We start from the raw sequence: 19,470 nt of genomic DNA, 5'->3' as shown, positions 1-19,470 counted from the left end.
TTTTATACTTGCAAGCACATAATAAAGGTCATATCCCATTGGAATCATTTGCTTAGCTTGCAAAAATATTGTGCTGAACTTTGTTAAGGAGCTGAAGTTTATCATAATAGGTGCTGCATCAGTGCCATGTTAAAGTTATGAATATCAAATCTTAGAAAGAACGAATGAAACAAGATAAAAAGAAGAAGAAATTCATTGTATAAATTTAGATCACAGGCACATTTGTCATTGCAATGTTGAAGATGAAGCGTTTGCTTCAGAAAGTAGAATTTTAACATGTTGAAGCAGTGCTGATTCACGACAGGTTGAGCTCCTCATGAGAGTTTTCTTCAGAATGTCTGGGAATGTATTCAACTCTCCTCTTCTTTTCATCTCTTTCATCATCTCGTCTTACCCAGAACACTGATTCCCTGTTTCCTGCCATTTTAGCATTCAAATTCCTAGATCCTCTAAGAAAGGTTTTGCTAGTTTCTAACTTGAAACGAACAGGAGGCCTCTCAATAGGAAGAATCCTTGCCTTGTCGTCCTCATTCTTAGCTAATCCACAACCATTAATCGCTTCAATGGCAGGAGCAACCACCTCTGGCACAGACAAATGGCTTATCCCATCCATGGCACTCCCATCTTCCATCTCTTGCAAACATGTCCCAAGGAATGGATTACTCTCACCTCCTGATAACTCAATCTCCCCATTGCCATTTCTTGCTGAACCACAGGATACCAATCTCTTCTGCAAACCCGACATGGATTTCTCTGCCTTCCTTCGCTGCCTCGCCATCTCCATCTTCTCTGCACACGGCTCACTCGGGCTCCTCCTCCACAAAGTTGAAGGATCGTAAGTATGAGCATCAGGGAAAGCTGGTAACCAATCGGCAATGTGTGTGCCAGGTGGGGTTTCACCAATCTGAAGGAAACTTGGAATTGCCTTCCTGTTTCTGATCACAGGGAAACATGGTAATGGGTGAGCAAAAGGGATCTCTTCAACTGAATTCACGTACCGAACAATGTTCTTCACTGACCCTGATTTAGCAAGACATTGAATTGGTTCCCAAGCCTCCTGAAACCCCTGTGATGATTCCAACTCTTCAAGCCCTCTAATTATATCAAAAACATTGCACTCAATTCTACCAGCCAAATTAGCATAGAATGCTGCTATCTTACCCAAATGGCGAAGGTACTTGATAGCGATGTCGACCAATGCGTCTAGAGCTGACTCCTTGAATCTCTGAAACCCTGCACTATTACATATCTGAGCCACAGCAATTCTCGACACCTCTCGTCCAAACTCATTGCCTCTGCATTTTCTCGAATCAGAGCTTTGTTGTTCTTTCGACTTCATGATATTCCTAGCCCCATCGCTCATTGGCTCTGTATTTCAGTCCGCCTCATTCAATCAACCAAAATCTAGAAACCGATTGGATTCTTCTTTGATTCCCGAAGGCAATTCAAAATCAGAAGAAAAAAAAAAAAAAAAAAAAAACTAGTAATAACTCGAGGAATCAAAATCAAGAACGAGAACAATCACAAACACAAAAGGCTCTAAAACTGATGGAAATAACATTCCAACCTATCGTACAAATAATCCAGAGAGCATTTTCTTTTTTCGATAGAAATAGGCGAGAGGTCCAACGATCAGAGGCGCTGTAATGGCGCAAAACCCTAGGGGACGGGATAATGCAAGAGATGAAAAATGGAGGTGAAAGAGAAGCGAGATTGAAAACGGGCGGAGGAAAACAAACGCCGCCGCAGATCTCCGACGTACTACTGAACTGTAAATTCCGTATGTTCTTCGAGGTTTTGGCTTCAAAGAGAAGCTTTAGGTATTTATATAGAAGAGCATTGTGTTGAGAGCCAATGTTTGTATTTATTAAAATTCGATTAAATATGAAGATTTATTTATAAAATAATTAACTTTATTTTTTAATTTTGAATCTTATTTTTATCTTCAAACTTTTTTAACTTTATTCTATATTGATTTTAAAATTTTAAAATATCTATTTTAATATTTAAATTTTAAAAAGATATAATTAATTTGAATTCATTGTTAATTTCAAAATATGTATTTTTTCTCGTGATACAATTATACATACATTTTTTTTAATTTCATAAATTTTTATTATTTATTCACCAAAAATAAATAACTTTTGACTACTTCGGTAAGTTTTCAAAATATATACATTAAAATTGAGTTACAAATTTTAATTAAATATCTAAAAATGAATAAATAGATGTTTTACTATTTAATATTTTCTTTTTATTAAAAATAAAATATCTTCGAGTATTTACACTAGCAACATTTACATACACATGATTTCAAGTTAAATAGGTTATGAAAATGTAGAAAAGTTAAAAAAAAAAAAAAAAAAAAAAAAAAAAAAAAAAAAAAAAAAATCAATGAGTTGACACAATACATGGGCCTTGTACTCAATTGGGCTCATCCCATTTAGCCCATGGATATTTGGGCCTTAGTTCATTCTCAAGTGGGCCTATTCATAAGCCGCCCAGTGTTGTTTATTTTATTTCTTTTTTATAGAAAATATTAATTGTTTTAATTTTAATTAAATTTTTTCATCCGAATGCAATATTAAGAGTATAATAAAAAAAAATAGGTTTATACGTTTTAAAAAAGTCTAATTAAAAATAGTCGGCTCGGCTCGGCTCCATTGCAATGCTAATTGGGCCTAGTTTATTACTGGAGGCCCAAAATATAATCATTGGGCCCAAACTTTACGTTTGCTATTTCCAAAGTAACGCTAAAGCATTTTCATTCCAAAATGGTGAATTTCCCTTTATGCCCCCTTGTACCTGCAAAACTAAACAAAGAACTATAAGGTTAAAGTCGTATATTTGGTTGTTAATTTAGTTTATCTCGTTTTTATTTGGTAAGAGTATCAATATGATTGTTATGATTTGCTCATGTTAGAAATCACTGAGTCTCCACAATGGTATGATATTGTCCACTTTGAGTATAAGCTCTCATGGCTTTGCTTTGGGCTTCCCAAAATGCCTCATACCAATGGATAGAGTATTTCTCACTTATAAACCCATGATCTTCTACTAAATTAACAAGTGTTGGAACCAAATGGAAAGAAAATTAGGGATCAGCCCACTGTTGGGAGATATTGTTCGCTTTAGCTCGTCATTGTGAGATCCCACATCAGGTGGAGAGAAAAACGAAACATTCTTTTATAAGGGTGTGGAAACCTCTCCCTAGTAGACGCGTTTGAAAACCGTGAGGTATTTGGCCGTAGTGAGCATGAGTTGTTACAAATGGTATCAAAGTTGGCCCCAAGTGGGTGGATCATGGAAACCTATCCCTAGTATACACCTTAAAATCATAAGGCTAACTACGCTACGTAACAGTCTAAAATTTGAGTTTTCAACAAAATCGGAAGCAAAACACGAACACATGGTATTAATAACAACCATTTCCGAACCCATTTTTTAGTTTTCAAAACACGTGGATACTTTTCTAGAACTAGAGTCGGGTATTTTCAAAATTCGAGTTTTGAACCCTTTAGTTGCCCTAGAAAAGTATTGAATATTTATTAAAATAGTTTTCATTGGTGGTAGTTATTTGTCAAACTATACAACATTTAATTCTTAAATAATATAGCCCAAATTATTAGTGGTTGCTAGTGATTGACTCTCCCACCCTTTTCCCAATTCAGTGCCTCACACGTGTTTGGTTTTAATGCCTCCCTTCTTTTGTCAAATCACCCTTTAATTATCCTATCCTTTTTACCATAGGTTAAAAAAGATATTTATTTTTTAATTAAAATGCAAATTTAATAAATTAATCAAATAAGAATTTACATTTTTTTTTCCAACCAAAAATTAAAAATACTTAGGCAACCGCCTAACTAATTTATTTACGTCAAAATAACATTGATTGGGACGATGACTTTTTTCAATCCATTACATAAAAAGGTATTTTTATCGTGCCAATTGTTTTGAAGTCAATTATGTTATTATTATTATTTCTAAAAATTTAATGTTTTTACTTTTTTTTAAATATAATAATAAATTTAAAATAAAAAAAAAAGGTGAAAATTGTAGTTTTACTCTTTCCCCCACTAGCTAAAGGACAACTCATTTAATTATTATTATTGTTCTTTTGTGGTAAAAAAATAATTTACTTACTCTATCAAATTTATTTCCTATACTTTTAATTTAATAAATAAAAAACGGTAAAATTATTATAGAATTAAAGGTTATAAATTAAAGTTTATAGATTAAATTATTAATTAAATAAAACAAGTTTTTATTTTAATTATTAGCTTTGGAGATAGAGATTAGGCGCCAAAATAGAACCGCGGGAAGCGTGAGGTGGAGGGCAATGTATAATTTGCATTTGAATTCAAACATCCCACGTGTCAGTGACGTGGATGGGTCCCACCAGTTCCCTTTGCTTGTCTGGCGGCTCGCTCCATTAAAATTTCTTTGTTTCGACCAACACCCCTACACGTGTAATTTCCAACTCATTCTTTTTCCTTTCCTCTCACTTTTTGTAGCTTTATTTGTTTCATTATTGTAATCTTAATATTGTTTAAAATATTATCCAATTTTTTTAAATTCAATTTTTAATTAGTGAAAATAGTTACTTTTTTAAGCATATATTATTATTATTATTATTAAATAAAAAGTTAATTTTGTCATTATCCGTATATTTTATTTTTTCTTTAAAATTTTACATGCTTACTAATACCAGAACAAAATTTTAAAATTATTTCCGGTATAAAATTTAAATTTAGTATTTTAATTTTCTAAATTTGGCTTCAGAGACTTATTCCTAATAATCCTCAACAATCATCCCCTTGAACAAAGTACCATTCGTTCGACACTTTAATCACTTTTGACTACAACTCTCACAATTCTTTGTTCCATATTCGATAATTCTATTGACATGGCTAAGTTCAGGGCATGACTTTGATACCATGTTCACAATTCTTTATTCCATATTTGATGATTCTATTGACATGGCTAAGTTTAAGGCACGATACTGATATCATATTAGGAATCACGACTCTCCATAATGATATGATAATATCCACTTTGAGCATAAACTCTCATGGCTTTGTTTTGAGCTTCTCGAAAGGCCTCATCCCAAGAGAGATAGTATTCCTTGCTTATAAACCTATGTTCATCTTCTAAATTAACTAAGGAAGTTAATATAAACCTATTTTTCCAAAAAAGAGTAAATTAATAGTCGTTTTCAAATTCAAACTTTACATCATCATCATGGCCCACCCATGTCCATGGATTTGGCTAGCTGACAAAATCACATCCATCCATCCATCACATACATATCATCATGATATATGTATATATATATATATATATATATATTAAAATGATCTAGAAGTTGCCACCATTTACAGTTTCACAGTCATCAATTAGTCAGAAACCGACCCCACGTAATGATGTGACTCACCATCCTATTTACCATGTTGGAAATTTGTTATTAATTTCAATAAAAACTCAATTTATATTATTATTCCCATCTTTAATAAAATTTTAAATCATTATCCTCATATTATTGCTAATTAAGTTGTCCCCGTTCATTCCCAACTAATACCTAAAATTACTTCTTTTTTTTTTTTTTCATATTAATTTATTCATATTATTATTTTAAAAATAAAGGTTAATATTGAAATTTTAAGAATAAAATATTTTTTTTAACAACAAATGTTTTTTTTTATATAATTAACTCTTTAATATATTGACGATTTTGACATCCGAACTTCTGCCTTATATATATATTTTTTTATATAATTCACTCTATTAATTTCCCATGTAGTTAATTATATTAATACATTTTCTTTAAAAAAAAGTTATTATTAATTTGTATATTTAATCCGGCATTTTAATACAAAATTAACAGAATAAAATATAAACTAAAGTAAAGTTGGGGAATAAAAAATATATATATATAAAATATTAAAGGAATAAAAATGAAAAGGACAAAAATGGTATTTACTTAAAGGCAGTACGCCAATTAGGAAGAATAACCTTAATTTGAAATGGGAATTAAATTCCACGTGAACAAATAAATATTATTAAATATATTATATGCTTTTTTTCTTATAAAAACATTGTTTTATATGTTATAAAATGAAATTGTCTGATACCTTATGGATCAATGTTAGTTTAATTATATTAATTTGGTTATAATTTAAATATTATTCTAATGAGTTTCATTAAGACTCGAAGCTTCCAACCAATTGGTTGACGTGAACTTAGATTAATTTAGTTAAGAGTTAGGTAAAAATTTATAGGATAATTTAGATTACTTCGGAAAGCTCACTGAATATCATTATTAAATTTTAATATTTAAAGAAAAAAAAGATTATTATTCAACTTTTAAAAATACGACACATTTAATTTTTTTTTATGGGAAAAAACTAATATTTTTAATTGTTTAATTGGCATTTTAAAAATCTTCCAAAAAGTAAGACCACGTTGGGCAAATCAGAAATTAAAAACAAAGGTCACAACCTTATGGCTAAATAAATAAATAAATAAAAGTGATAATATTAAAAAATAAATAAAAGTGGTTAATGGATGAATGGATATAAAGCTAACAAATGAGAATTGTACACGTGGCATAACAAGATAGTGGTTAATGTGAGAAAACTCCAATACGTGCCTATGTGGCTAAATAATAAAAACTTCGCTTTTTTTTTTTTAAATTATATTAAGTGACCTGCAATTTTTTATAACGAGTGAGAACAAAATAAGCTAGACTATCAATCGCGAACTTTAATAGTTAGCCACCAATCGAACCGCATATTTTGCATTATCGTCCGAAATAACAAATAAAAGGAAGAAAAAAGGCATTGGATTGTGATTTAATTTTTCTTTTTCTTTTTGTAATGTTATATGAGATAATATTCCATTTTCATCCATAAGATTTAAGATCTATTTTTGTTTTTAATGCTGTTGATAAGCCTTGCCCTGCCACGTTGGATAATATTTATTTTACTTTATTTTAGACATATTTCATAATGCAAGAGGATTTGTTTAGTTGGTGTAACTTAACATCACTCATTATAAATACAATATTTAACTAATATTTTAAAAAATAAGATGATTTTTTAAATTTATAATTTTATTTATTTATTTATATTTTAAATTAACTTTAAGAAAAAGGAATTAAATGGCTTTTTTTCTTTTTTCATTTGTAATGATGGAAATAAAAAGAAATTCAAGACTCTCATCATTTCGACCTAACAACTTTAATAATTACAAACGATTAAATATTTCACCAAAATTATCTTCTATTTATTGTTATTATTTATTCATTTATTAAATCCATAAATTACAACACAAAATTTCCCCAGGTTGAAATGAAACTACGAAAATGACCACCCACCCACCAACCCCACCCAACCAAACAACACCACCAAAGCTGAACCGGACCGGATAACGGTCCGGTTCACTTCCAAAGATCCATTTTTTCCCGGGTGAGATCGTTATATATAATTTTTTTTTTTTATATATATATAAATATTTACAGATTATGGGTTTTTTTTAATGATGAAATCTCAGCCGTTGATTGGAATCTCACATGACGGAACAGGCGTTGGGATTCTCGTCGCTGAACATCTGCGGCTGATCGTGCGGCTGCTGCATGTGCTGAGGGTAGTAATCGCCTATCGGAACGGCGTCGTATCTGTTCTCTATGTAACCATGGTTAGGGTTGTAGTAACTCGGGCTAGCTTCCGTTGAGTAGCTATGGTACTGCGTCGGCGCCTCGTAGTACAGTGGTTCGTACGGATATCCACCGTAATATGCCAATTTGTTCACCACCTCCGCCGCCTTCACGCCGCCCTCGGCGGCAGCGGGTGGTGGAGTCGGTTTCGCTTCGCCTACTCCAGCTTCCTTCTCTTTCTTTTCACCCCCACCGCCTTCTTTTTCCTTTTTCTCACCACCGCCTTCTTCCTTCTTTTTTTCGCCGCCAACCGCTGCGGCGGCGGGAGGATCCTCCTTTTTCTTTTCGGCGGCGGGCTCCTCCTTTTTGGGAGGGACAACAACTTCCACGGTTCTTTTGAGCTTGTCTTTAAGATAAGGCTGGAGCTGCTTCACATCCATGGTTCCCTTAATGGTGACCAAATCCTTGCCGCCGTCCAAATTCACCGATTGAACACCTGTTAAATTAAAATTTACCCATTAATGAAAATTGATTTGGGGATGAATTAATGAGGTAAAAATGTAAACTTTGAGATCTTACCGTTGATTTTCAAGATGATTCTGCGGATTTTTTGAATGCAACCTTCACAATGCAGCCAGATCTTTAAATCCACAGTGCTCTGTTTCCATGGAGTAAAAAACAGAGCAAACCCAGAAATTAATAAAAAGTTTATTTTTCAATTTAGAAAAATGATTAATGTTCTTTACCTCTTTTGGTTTTTCTTCTGGTGTCTTGTTCTGTTCCGGCTTCTTTTCCTCCGCCTTCTTCTCGCCGGCGCCGCCGTCCTTTTTCGGCTGAGGGGAGATAAGCTCCACCTTCTTCTTGGTTTTTAGCTCTAGTTTCTCTTTAACTGCTAAAACGTCCATTTTCCCTATAACAGTTAACTTATTCGTTCCACAATCCGTCTTCACAGTTCCCACATCTACAACAAATTTAAATCACAAAACATTAGAATATTCGAATTTCAAGATTGAGATTCCAAGAAGTTTGGAATCTGAAATTCTGAGATACCTTTGACATGTTGAACAGCTCGTTTGATCTTTTTAGCACATCCTTCGCAATGCATGTCGATTTTGTATATGGCGGTGATTGCGCCACCGTCTTCTTTCTTAGCTCCGCCGTCCACGACTGCCGGCACGGGTGCCGGAGCTACGGCAGCCGCCGGCTTCTTCTCACCTTCTGGTTTTGGGGCTGCTGCTTCCACCTTCTGCTGCAAAACCCACCAATTTGTTTGTTAGAAAAAAAAAAACAAAATTTTAATTCCGAATTCGAAATTCAAGAACAAAAAAACAAGGAAGAGAGAGGAATCCACCTCGCCCATGTTTTTCTCTTATTTCACTCTTGAAATTAGTAATTGTGAGTTGAATGAATATATAGAAGAGGGATTTGAATGATGTTTTGTATGTATGTATGTTGGGATAATGATGATGATGGAGTTGTTAAAATCATATGCACCCATTTAGCTAATTTCAAGTGCAAATGACGTGGCTAGATGAAATGACCAAAATAACCTTCCTCCTTTTTTTCTTAAAATGAAATGTCCAAAAAGTAACAAATATATAATTCTGGAAATGACGTGGCTAGAGGAAATGACCAAAATAACCTTCCTCCTTTTTTTTTAAATGAAATGTCCAAAAAAATAACAAATATATAATTCTGGAAATGACGTGGCTAGATGAAATGACCAAAATAACCTTCCTCTTTTTTTTTTTTTAATGAAATGTCCAAAAAATAACAAATATATAATTCCGCCACGTAATAATTGAAAAATAAATAAAAATGAATATTCTAAAGTTCAAGAAATAGAATCTAAATTTGAGGAGAATTTTAAATTGAAGGCCTGGTTAGAAAAATCTTCAATGGCGGCAAGGCGCCGCCACGTACGAAAAATAATCGGCGGAGGGAGGGAGGAAGCGTCAAAATATCGAACCATTTGAAAAAGCGAGATGGATTGTTGCGGGTGGTGATCGGTGGTGGTTCATTTTGAAATGGTGAACGTGTCGGCATCTGAATGAGCTGTGACGAAATATAGCCCACTAGTTGGGTGAGTCTGAAAATGACACCCATTTGTTTATTATTATTTTTTGTCCTCGGGTATGGGGGACCGGGTACATTATTGGAGCCAATCAAGGTCCGAATCTCGGCCCATGGTTGGACCATTTGCATAGAAAGCTACTACTATTTGAATTTATTTATTTTTCCTTAAAAATACAAAAAAAAAAAAACCATAAAAGGCAATTATTTTTAAGTTAATATCTCAAATAATCCCTTTGAAACTTTGTTTCGGTCTTTAAGTTGCACGATATTTGTAGGAGTGGGACCCTCGTTAAAATTTACCATGACGGTAAACACAACTTGTTTAATTTTAGCCATGTTTTAACCCAATATGACGACCTAAAAGCATGCTAATTATGAAGAACGATAATTTTCTAGTTACGTACATATTTGAAACTCTAACTTATTTTATTTTTCGTTTTCTTGATTCTTAGACTGTTTGATTGTTCAATTATAAATTATTTCTATGTCCTAAAGTTGGACATGTGACCTTTGTACTAGAAATTTGGTACAATTTTGGACAATATAAACCATAATTTTTTCAATTATTATGGTAAAAAATTATAATAGTGATAAATTAAAATAAAGAGGACAAACACGACTCTCCACAATAGTATAATATTGTTAACTTTGAGCATAAGCTCTAGTGACTTTGCTTTGGGCTTCTCCAAAAGACCTCATCCCAATATGGAGAGTATATTCTTAGATTATAAACCCATTACCATTCCCTAAATTAATCAATGTGGGACACTTAAGTCGTACAACCCCGTCAAATCCCAAAATCTAAAAAAAAAAAAAAAAAACAGAGAGACATTTTTCTATTCACCCAATATCCCACTTTTTCTTTTCAAATGATTCCTTTCCCCAACTTTCTTTCTTGTCTCTATGATTTGAAACAAATTAAAAAATAAAAAAAAAAATAAAAAAACCACCATAATTTTAAATTACAGAAAGAATTACAAAATTAATATTCCACATATCTCAATTATTTATTTATAATCATTAAGGTTAAAAAGAATAATGATATATAAATTTAAAATAACAATTTTTACAATTTTATGTTTAGTAAACATATAACCAAATTTTATGTGCGAGTAATCATAGAACTAAAATTTACAATGAAATGTCGAGATATGGACAAAAATTTAATATCTTTTTAAAAACAATACATTAAAGTAGAAGACATTATCGAAATTAAAATTTTAAATAAATTGTATTAAAATTAATAAATAGTCATTATCCATTCATGCTAATTGGGTGTGAATCCAAATATAATTACGAATAATAATAAATATAAAATTAAGAAATTCATATATTTGGATAGAAATAAAATGAATGTGAAAGTTGAATTAAATTGAAGGAGATGGCCTCATTTATTATAACGTATTTGGTCGTATAATAGACTGCCCACCATCAAAGACTATACAAACTTTTTTTAAATTATTTTTTATTTTTATAAAAATATTAATGAATTAATTAATTGTAATTTCATTTTCAACGTGATTTTTGATGTTCACAACAGTTTGTGTGCCACGTTTGTACACGTTATCAAAGCCGTCTTACATGGCGGGTGTTTCCCGTCTTTTGACTTGCTGTCCCCAATGTTACATCACTCCACGTCAGCAATTATTTATTTATTTATTTAATTTCTTTACTACTCTTAAAACTATTTATTTTATATGATATTATATATTTATTATTATTTGCATCTCAACTAGACAATGTGGGCTTACCCATAAAACCATGACCCATGGGCTTGTAGTACATAACAATGCCCAGGCCCAAGCCCAGGCCCAGGTATTTTATGTAAATATTTTATTTACATGAATTGAATGAAGAACATCATCGTCTTATTCAACAGGCGCGCGAACGGGGGAGGCTTTCTTATCGTATTCCGATTTCTGCTGTTCATGTCCTTTCTTCCGTTCCTCCCTATTAATCGATTCCTTCCAGTAACTGTCTTGTCTTTGGATGCACATGTTTCACTACCATGTAATGAATTCAATGATTCTGTTTCCCGCGTGAATTCCTGTTGTGTTTTTTTGCTTGTTTTAATGCATATGAGGTGTTTGTTAAAATGTTTGAATGTTTGGTTGAAAAGATGTTGGGTTTTTATGCATCTGGGTTCTCTGGGAAGTGTTTGTGACGAGAGGACTATGTAAGAAGGGGGCAAAAATCAAGATAATTCACTTAATATACTTACTGGATAGAAAATGGCAGATAAAACCCACAAGAATTGGTAAGGGTATAAGGGTTTTTGTTCTTCTTTTTCTTTCTTATCAACTACCAAGCTTCCATCTCCTAGCTCTCTTTCTCATCATCCTCTCTAGTTTTTGCTGAGGAAGTTGAACCTGAAGTCATGCCAATCACTTGGCTGTGTGTGAATCTTTGTAATTGTATCATCCGGGCATAACACCCATCTGGATAATTTTTCAACAAATGTGAGTGTGATCCCTGCTCTGCAACCTTACCATCGTCGATTACTGCAATGACGTGTGCATTTCGGATAGTTGATAGTCGATGAGCGACTACGATTGTTGTTTTTCCTGAACAGGCCCTGTTTAGGGCCTCCTGAACGGATCGCTCGGATTCAGCATCGAGTGCACTTGTTGCCTCATCTAGTAGTATTAGCTCTGCCTTCCTAATTAGAGCACGGGCAATTGCAATTCTTTGTTTCTGTCCACCAGATAGTTGAACTCCCCTCTCCCCAACATAAGTTTTATATCCTTCTGGCAATGCTGAAATGAACTTATGAGCATTCGCCAAAGTTGCAGCTTCTATGATCTCAGCCTCGGTAGCTGATTCGTGGCCATAAGCTATGTTATCATGTATGGAAGCAGCAAATAAGCATGGCTCCTGTGGGACCATAGCAATGTGCTTTCTCAGGGACTTGAGATTGAACTTACGAATGTCCTTTCCATCAATCATAACTCGTCCTGATGATGGCTCATAGAATCTTTGGACTAGTGCAATAACAGAACTCTTGCCACACCCGCTAGGGCCAACAAGAGCAAGCGTCTTACCTGCTCGGGCACGCAAACTTAGGTCTCTGAAGACAGGGATATCAGGCCGAGTTGGATAGGAAAAGTCAACATGTTTGAATTCAACCTCTCCACGTAGTTTATCTGGGACTGGGGTGGCATCTGGGTCATCAGGTTCAATTTCGGTTTTGCGGTCAAGAAGTGCAAAGACCGAACGCATGGCTCGACCACCCTTAATAAAGTCAGGAGCCAGAGTAAGTGTTTCAGCTGCACCATTTGCAGAAACCATAAGGACCATGAAAACACGGATTGCCTTTGAAAAATCGGAGAGGCCATGCTTCACAAGCCATGAGGCATACCAAAGACCTAGAGCATAGGAAGCATAAAGAGAGAACTGAGCAATGCCAAATCCACTGCCGGCAATCTGTCCCTTCCAAAAGCAGCGTCGTAGTGGGATCTCAAGGTTGGTTGAGAAAAGTCTGACAATCTTTTCCTCTGAGTTGAATGCAGCGACAGTCCTTACATTGGCAATGGCCTCCCCTGCTAGTTGTGTGGCCTTGGCATGGTTGGCCTCAAGGTCTCCTGAAAAACCAGTCATGAACATTTTCTGTAAGACAGTGGCCGCAACAACCACAGGGAAGACGGCTACAAGGACAAGAGAGAGGCGCCACTGCAAAACAAATCCGGCAGTGCATGCAACTAGCATCAGTGAAGTGTTCTGTACAATCACAGAAATCCTATCTCCAATAGCTGATCTGACGTTGTTCGCGTCGAGGGCCAGCCTTGCAGCAATCTTGGCACTCTCATTTTCTTCCTGGTCAAACCATGCCATTTCATTTTTCAGTACTGCTGTAAGCATCTTCTCTCTTACACGTTTGGTGAGGTTCTCTCCCACAATATCCCAGAAGAAATGCTGTATTGTATTGAAGAGAAGAGCAGCTGATGAAAGTCCGATTAGTAGATAGCAGTACTTTATTATTTCTCTACTCATGAAAGCATGGTCTGGATTATAATAGACACTGAGAACAGCACTTAGAACGTATGCGAAGAAGGCGCTTAAGAACCCACAAACAACAGAGCCAACAGAACCAAGCAATGCATAGAGCCATTCAGGAGAATTCATTTTCACAAGACGCCAAAAGGAACTGGCCTGCTCCTTAAAGGCAAGTTTTTCAAGCCTGTAATTGGGAAGTGAAGCATCCAGAGAGAGGCTAAAATCGGATGTGGAGAAGTCAGATAACCGACGCGAATATGGCGATCGTCCATAGGAAGAATTCCGTGCAATTATGGGGGAGCTCACCGAGTTCCTGGCACTTGAAGGCCTAGATTAAGAATCATCATAAGTCTATGTTAGACAAGTTAGACCAAGAAAATTAAGAAAGAAGAAATAGATTTTAGCTACCTTGCACTACTCTTTCTGGCATTATTGAGAGCAGTTTCATGTGCCATCTCCTGCATACGGATGAGCTTAGCATATACACCATTCTCTCCTTTAGCAATGAGCTCATCATGTGTTCCTATTTCAGAAACACTTCCTTGTTGGAGTACAGCCACAAGGTCAGCCTTCCGAATGGTAGAGAGACGATGGGCAATAACAAGAGTGGTCCGCCCAATCATGAAACGATCCAGAGCCTCCTGTACAAGCTTTTCTGACTCTGAGTCCAATGCACTCGTTGCCTCATCTAAGAGTAGGATAGCAGGGTTCTTCAGCATTGCTCTTGCTATTGCAATCCTCTGCTTCTGCCCTCCAGACAGCTGCAGTCCTCTTTCCCCTACCTACCAAATACCAACTTACTACTTAAAACCTCAGGATTCAGCATCATAAGTACCTCAGATGGGTAAGGTTGTTTCTACTTGTGTCATTTTCAACCTCAGGGTGAAGAATAATTCTACAGTCATTCTATCAAAAGGTGCGTAAATACTATTTTTTTTTTAGTATCTTTGATAAAATGGTAATTGTAAAGCATATTCAGATTCCTATCATCATTATTTCTTCTACAGCATGCTATGTCAATAATAGAAAACTATATATGAATGTGTAAATAATTTCATATGCTTTGTATATAGATGTCAGCATTGACTATTTTCTATTGAATCCCCATACCCATATGCTTGATATGCCATCCCTTTAGTTTATTTGATTCTGATTTGTCAGGGCAGACAAGTTAAAAACCTATTTATTTCTGCACATGCATTGTTGACCAAGGCATGTTATCCTGTTTCCATTGTTTGTAGGACCATAAACATTTCTTCAAACTTTCACCAAACAAGAAAAAAAGAAGTCGGTTAAACCTTGTTGCAAGAAATAAAATATTCCATTCCCCTGTTCAAAAAGGAGAAACAGATGCATCATTTATAAGTAAACCTTCAAACCTGTATCTTAGTTATAGGTCGGTATCAAACAAACCCTCAACCCTTCAGGAAAATAAAAAATGGTTTATTATACTCTAAAACATTAAAACGTTGCCTAAGGACATTATTTATTAACAGGGGGCTTCTAACTATTCTGATAGGATAACCACCTAACATCGCGACGGTTGACATTTATCATTGGAAAACGTCGAAGTTTTAGCTTTATCTTTTGACTGTAGAGCCAATGGAGCGTGATTAAGAGGGTTGAAATTTAACAAATAGGTTTTGAGATTGATAGCTAACCTGAGTGTCATAGCCTTCAGGAAGTTTTATAATGAATGAATGAGCATTGGCGACTCGAGCAGCTTCCTCGACCTCAACTTGGTCGGCATCAGGTCTGCCCAAGAGAATGTTTTCCTTGATGGTGGTGGCAAAAAGAGCAGGTTCTTGGCTCACCAGCCCTATTTGCTGTCTTAACCATCTTAGCTTCAAAGTTTTTATGTCACGCCCATCTAGTAGAACTTCACCTGCACATTTAGTCAAGAAGGAGCTTCTCTTGTTAACATATAAACCAAGTCCAAAAACTTAAATCTCAACAATAAGACTGAAAGCTAAACACAAAAGCAATGTATTAAGCATTTGGGAAAAAATTGGGCATTTACCTGACATGGGGTCATAGAATCTTTCAATGAGGGAGACGACGGTACTCTTGCCGGAGCCACTGCTACCGACCAGAGCTATAGTCTTTCCGGCAGGGACAGTTAGGGAGAAATTGTTGAGGATTCTTACATCTGGTCTTGATGGGTATGAGAAATCTACGTTTTTTAGCTCAACCAGTCCTGAAACTGACTCTAATTCCAAACCAGATTCATTGTTGCGGTTTAGAGTGGGCTTATGGTCGATTATACGGTAGATTTTAGCAGCCGCAACTTTAGCCTTTGCGAATGAACTCATGCTCGGAGCAGATTGCCCCAATGCCCTGTGTCAAACAAAGCGATCCATCAGTAAAAAATTTGAAGGTTTCAGGATGAAACTCTGAGATGGTGACTACTTACAGTCCGCCAATCATCACTGCAAACATGGTGGCAATGGCGAGACCGCCATTGGTGGCATGGTGTCTAACAAGATAACCTCCGTACCAGAGCAGAAGAGCGTAACAGCAGAAGACGACAAAGTAAGTGGCGCCCAATCCCATACCCTTGGAGAACCCACTCTTGTAACCTATTCTTTGAGAAATCTTCAATGCGGAGGAGTACCTCTGTAATGCTCTTGATTCGCCGACGAAAGCAAAGACAACTCGAATTTGAACTATTGTCTGCATGTAACATCAAGAATTATCTCTACCCGGATGATATAAGATGCTCAAATCCATAGAAAATCAAGTTTTATTAAGAACTCCCCTAACCTGTTCGACAATATTTCCAGCTTCTGAAAGAGCCTCCTGGGTCTTGGCAGTGAGCTTCGCTATTGTGGTGGTGTAGATGCCGCCGATTACAGCAATCAGAGGAACCACTGCAAGGGTTACTAAAGCCAATTGCCACACCGCAGTGAAACCCACAACGAATCCAGAAACAAATGTTGCCATATAGTGGATGAAGTTGCCCAGCTGCGAAGTTCATTCATTTAATTCAATTGTGCAGATAAAAGGGGGTTTCAAAGAGAGATTACTGAAAATAGAGTTGGGTTTCTTTTTCTTTTTTTTGCTTCTCACCTTCTCACTAATGGCGTCTTGGACCATCACTGCATCAGTGTTGATGGCGAAAACGACATCAGATGTTCGCACCTCGGTATCAAAATACTGGATGTCCTGGTCCAGTGCTGCTTCTAAGTACTTGATCCTCATCTTTGTGGATTGCCGCTCGCCGGTCCACATCCAACACGAAATCTCTGCACTCAGTTTCATATGTCATTTCAATTCACATATGAATGTAAAGAAAAAACCCAGAGAAGCCTAATGGACACTCTCAGTACCTGCCCAGGATGACGCCCATATCGCAGCTCCAACCACGAGAAAGTAGAATGCATACTGAAATTAGAGCAGAGGGATTTCAGTTGCTTAGATTTTTGACATTACACTAGATTATTAGCAACACATACACTTGGATTGTGTTTTGAGTCACAGTTCTACTTTACCTTCAAAACCTCCTGCATCATTTTATCCACATCATTGGCGTAAGACCCAAAAGAGTTAACAAGATCGGCGAAGAATCGAAGAAACAGAGGCAGAGAACAACCATGGACAAGGGCTCCGACCGACCCAATTGCCATCAAAACGTAATCCAACCCATCGGCGAATCTGAAGAGCTCCCCAAACCCAACGGCGGTGACAGCCTCAGGCTTCTCCCCACTGGTGCCACCGCCGTTTTCCTTCTTGGAATCACTAGTAGACTCCATATCTCCGTTTGTGGCTCTGCCAAATCCGTCTTGAACCTCCTCTTTGGGTCTCAGGTCTTCAGGGTCTGTGTGTTTAGCTGTTGGGGCTGATGGGTTGTTGGTTATAAACGGGTCAAGAGGAGGAGGAGGAGGAGGAGGAGGAGGAAGATCAGAAGAGACGAGCTCAAGGCCTTGCATTTCGGACCATTTCCACTGCTCAGTCGTCTTTATCTCCTCGGAATCTTGTGACATTGACGAAATTCCTCGCTTTATGAACAAAATTTCCCCTTCTTTACCTTAATATTATTATTATTTCTTTTTTGCTGCTCACTCTATCAGGCTTTGTTTCAGCTCATGTTTTTGCCGCTCACTTTTTTCAACTCCATAACTTTTTCCCACACACATCAATCTCTTTCCTTCTGCTACAGTTTGAGTAATTTTTTTTTAACTCTCTCTCTCAGTTGTCTCGGCTCTTCTTGTTCTTCCTGTTGTTGTTGTTCATCTTCTACTTATTGAATGCAAGTGTCAAAGAGACAACAACTGGTCTGCTTCTTTTTACAGTCAGATTGCTTTTCCAATTGTTCCCACTTTGCTTCTGTAAAAAAAAAAACACAGAAAGTGACACATGTTAAGGAGAGAGACCCAGAGTGAGAAAAACAGAAGGATTTTCCACCCGACAAATCACACTGTTTCAAAACTTGGAGATGGGTTTTGTAAAAAAAGAACTAAAATCTCATCTTTAATCCCAATAAGAAAAATAATTGCTTGGGTCATTGTCAAAACCTTATAATTGTTCTTATTTTGTATTTTACTATATTTGTGGCTGATTTGGGTATCAGATTGATCTTTCATTTCAGGCTAATCATACCAGCAGTGAACTTGGAAAATTCCCATATGAACGAACAGGTAAATTTTCTATTTCTACAATTGGCAAGCTATTTCTTTTGAGGTTAAAACTTAAAAGGAGTTTAAGTCCGTTAAAGAGGAATAATGGAGCTTCATAAACGTTTTTAGCTTCTGGCTTCTCGTGAGCTTCATAACTGCAGATTAATAATAATATGAATATTTTTATTTTTGCAGATTGGAAGGTTGACTGAAGAGAAAAACCAAAGCATAGTTGAAAATCTGATAGCGTATACACATTGAGTCTGCAAAAATTGTCAGAACTGCCGGAAAAAAGGTTTCCTTCTTACACACTATGCCTTGTTTGGATGCCCCATTGTTGAAGTAAAGTCTTAGGAAAGGAGGTGACATTTATAACTAAAACACATTAAAAAACAAGGGAACTTCATTTACTTTCTTTTATGCTTATTCATTTCAATTTCAAACACATTATTATTATTAGCATTTATTATAATAAATTTTGGGAGGGTTGGTATCTTGGATGAAGAACTTAAATGAGCCAATTTTGTTAGTTGAGAGTCCTTCATGGTCAAATACTTCTCTTAGGTATCATCAAATTTTTGGTTGAACCAAATCATATTATGAGATCTTATGTTAGTTGGAGAACAAAACGAAACATTTTTTTATAAGGGTGTGGAAACCTCTCCAGCAAGATCGCTGGACTTTGAAAGGGGTGGATTGTAAGATTTTACATCGGTTGGGAGTAGAACGAAACATTCTTTATAAGGGTGTGAAAATCTTTTTAGCGAGGATACTGAGCCCTAAAAGGGAGAAAGGTGTATTATGAGGTTACACATCGGTTGGAGAACATTCTTTATAAGAGTATAGAAACTTCTCCCTAGCGACCATGTTTTAAAAATTTTGAGGAAAAATCCGATTCAAAGAGGATAATATCGGCTAGCGATAAAGTTAGGCTTTTAAAAAGATGTCGGTAAAAGAGAGATGAATTTATTGAGAGGTTAAGAGTAAGAAATGGTTTGGTGTGGTTTTAGGGAAAGAGTATGAAGTAGGGTTATTTATACAAACATCTGAAATCATGAGATACTCATAAGAAGAATCTAAAACAGAGTAGTAGTTAAATAACAAGGTTATAAAATTGGGAAATGTGGGTGG

The 19,470-nt window shown here is 35.7% G+C and overlaps 3 protein-coding genes and 1 long non-coding RNA gene across 7 annotated transcripts; 1 reads left to right on the top strand and 3 right to left on the bottom strand.

Moving 5' to 3' along the window:
• Nucleotides 1-175: 175 nt before the first annotated feature.
• LOC111455334 (transcription initiation factor TFIID subunit 8-like) lies at nucleotides 176-1,818 on the bottom strand. Of its 3 annotated transcripts, none has more exons than XM_023098011.1 (2): nucleotides 549-1,818; nucleotides 176-497 (listed from the first exon to the last, which is right to left on the bottom strand). In XM_023098011.1, exons 1-2 carry the CDS (start codon nucleotides 1,361-1,363, stop codon nucleotides 296-298), a joined length of 1,017 nt encoding a protein of 338 aa, XP_022953779.1. In that variant the 5' UTR covers nucleotides 1,364-1,818; the 3' UTR covers nucleotides 176-295. The 3 variants fall into 3 exon arrangements, with proteins under 3 accessions (XP_022953779.1, XP_022954508.1, XP_022953103.1); XM_023098740.1 differs by having other exon boundaries at nucleotides 176-935; nucleotides 1,020-1,818; XM_023097335.1 differs by having other exon boundaries at nucleotides 176-1,818.
• Nucleotides 1,819-7,278: 5,460 nt separating this feature from the next.
• LOC111453881 (heavy metal-associated isoprenylated plant protein 5-like) lies at nucleotides 7,279-9,107 on the bottom strand. 2 transcript variants are annotated; one of them, XM_023095512.1, is made up of 5 exons: nucleotides 9,006-9,107; nucleotides 8,705-8,903; nucleotides 8,401-8,615; nucleotides 8,234-8,312; nucleotides 7,279-8,150 (listed from the first exon to the last, which is right to left on the bottom strand). In XM_023095512.1, the coding sequence occupies exons 1-5, from the start codon at nucleotides 9,012-9,014 to the stop codon at nucleotides 7,567-7,569; spliced, it is 1,086 nt and encodes a 361-aa protein (XP_022951280.1). In that variant the 5' UTR covers nucleotides 9,015-9,107; the 3' UTR covers nucleotides 7,279-7,566. The 2 variants fall into 2 exon arrangements, with proteins under 2 accessions (XP_022951280.1, XP_022952016.1); XM_023096248.1 differs by having other exon boundaries at nucleotides 8,705-8,900; nucleotides 9,006-9,103.
• A 2,800-nt stretch (nucleotides 9,108-11,907) lies between these two features.
• On the bottom strand, nucleotides 11,908-18,006 carry LOC111453061 (ABC transporter B family member 1). Its single transcript, XM_023094388.1, has 9 exons — nucleotides 17,215-18,006; nucleotides 17,053-17,107; nucleotides 16,793-16,968; nucleotides 16,487-16,687; nucleotides 16,137-16,396; nucleotides 15,744-16,060; nucleotides 15,385-15,608; nucleotides 14,132-14,505; nucleotides 11,908-14,051 (listed from the first exon to the last, which is right to left on the bottom strand). Exons 1-9 carry the CDS (start codon nucleotides 17,704-17,706, stop codon nucleotides 12,050-12,052), a joined length of 4,101 nt encoding a protein of 1,366 aa, XP_022950156.1. The 5' UTR covers nucleotides 17,707-18,006; the 3' UTR covers nucleotides 11,908-12,049.
• LOC111458637 lies at nucleotides 14,491-18,849 on the top strand. Its single transcript, XR_002713201.1, has 3 exons — nucleotides 14,491-14,639; nucleotides 18,294-18,360; nucleotides 18,535-18,849. It is a non-coding gene; the product is annotated as an uncharacterized LOC111458637 (long non-coding RNA).
• Nucleotides 18,850-19,470: the final 621 nt, after the last annotated feature.

This window comes from Cucurbita moschata, unplaced genomic scaffold (genome assembly GCF_002738365.1).
Source record: "Cucurbita moschata cultivar Rifu unplaced genomic scaffold, Cmos_1.0 Cmo_Scf00001, whole genome shotgun sequence".
NCBI lineage: Eukaryota > Viridiplantae > Streptophyta > Magnoliopsida > Cucurbitales > Cucurbitaceae > Cucurbita > Cucurbita moschata.
This window is presented reverse-complemented; position numbering and strand designations above follow the sequence as displayed.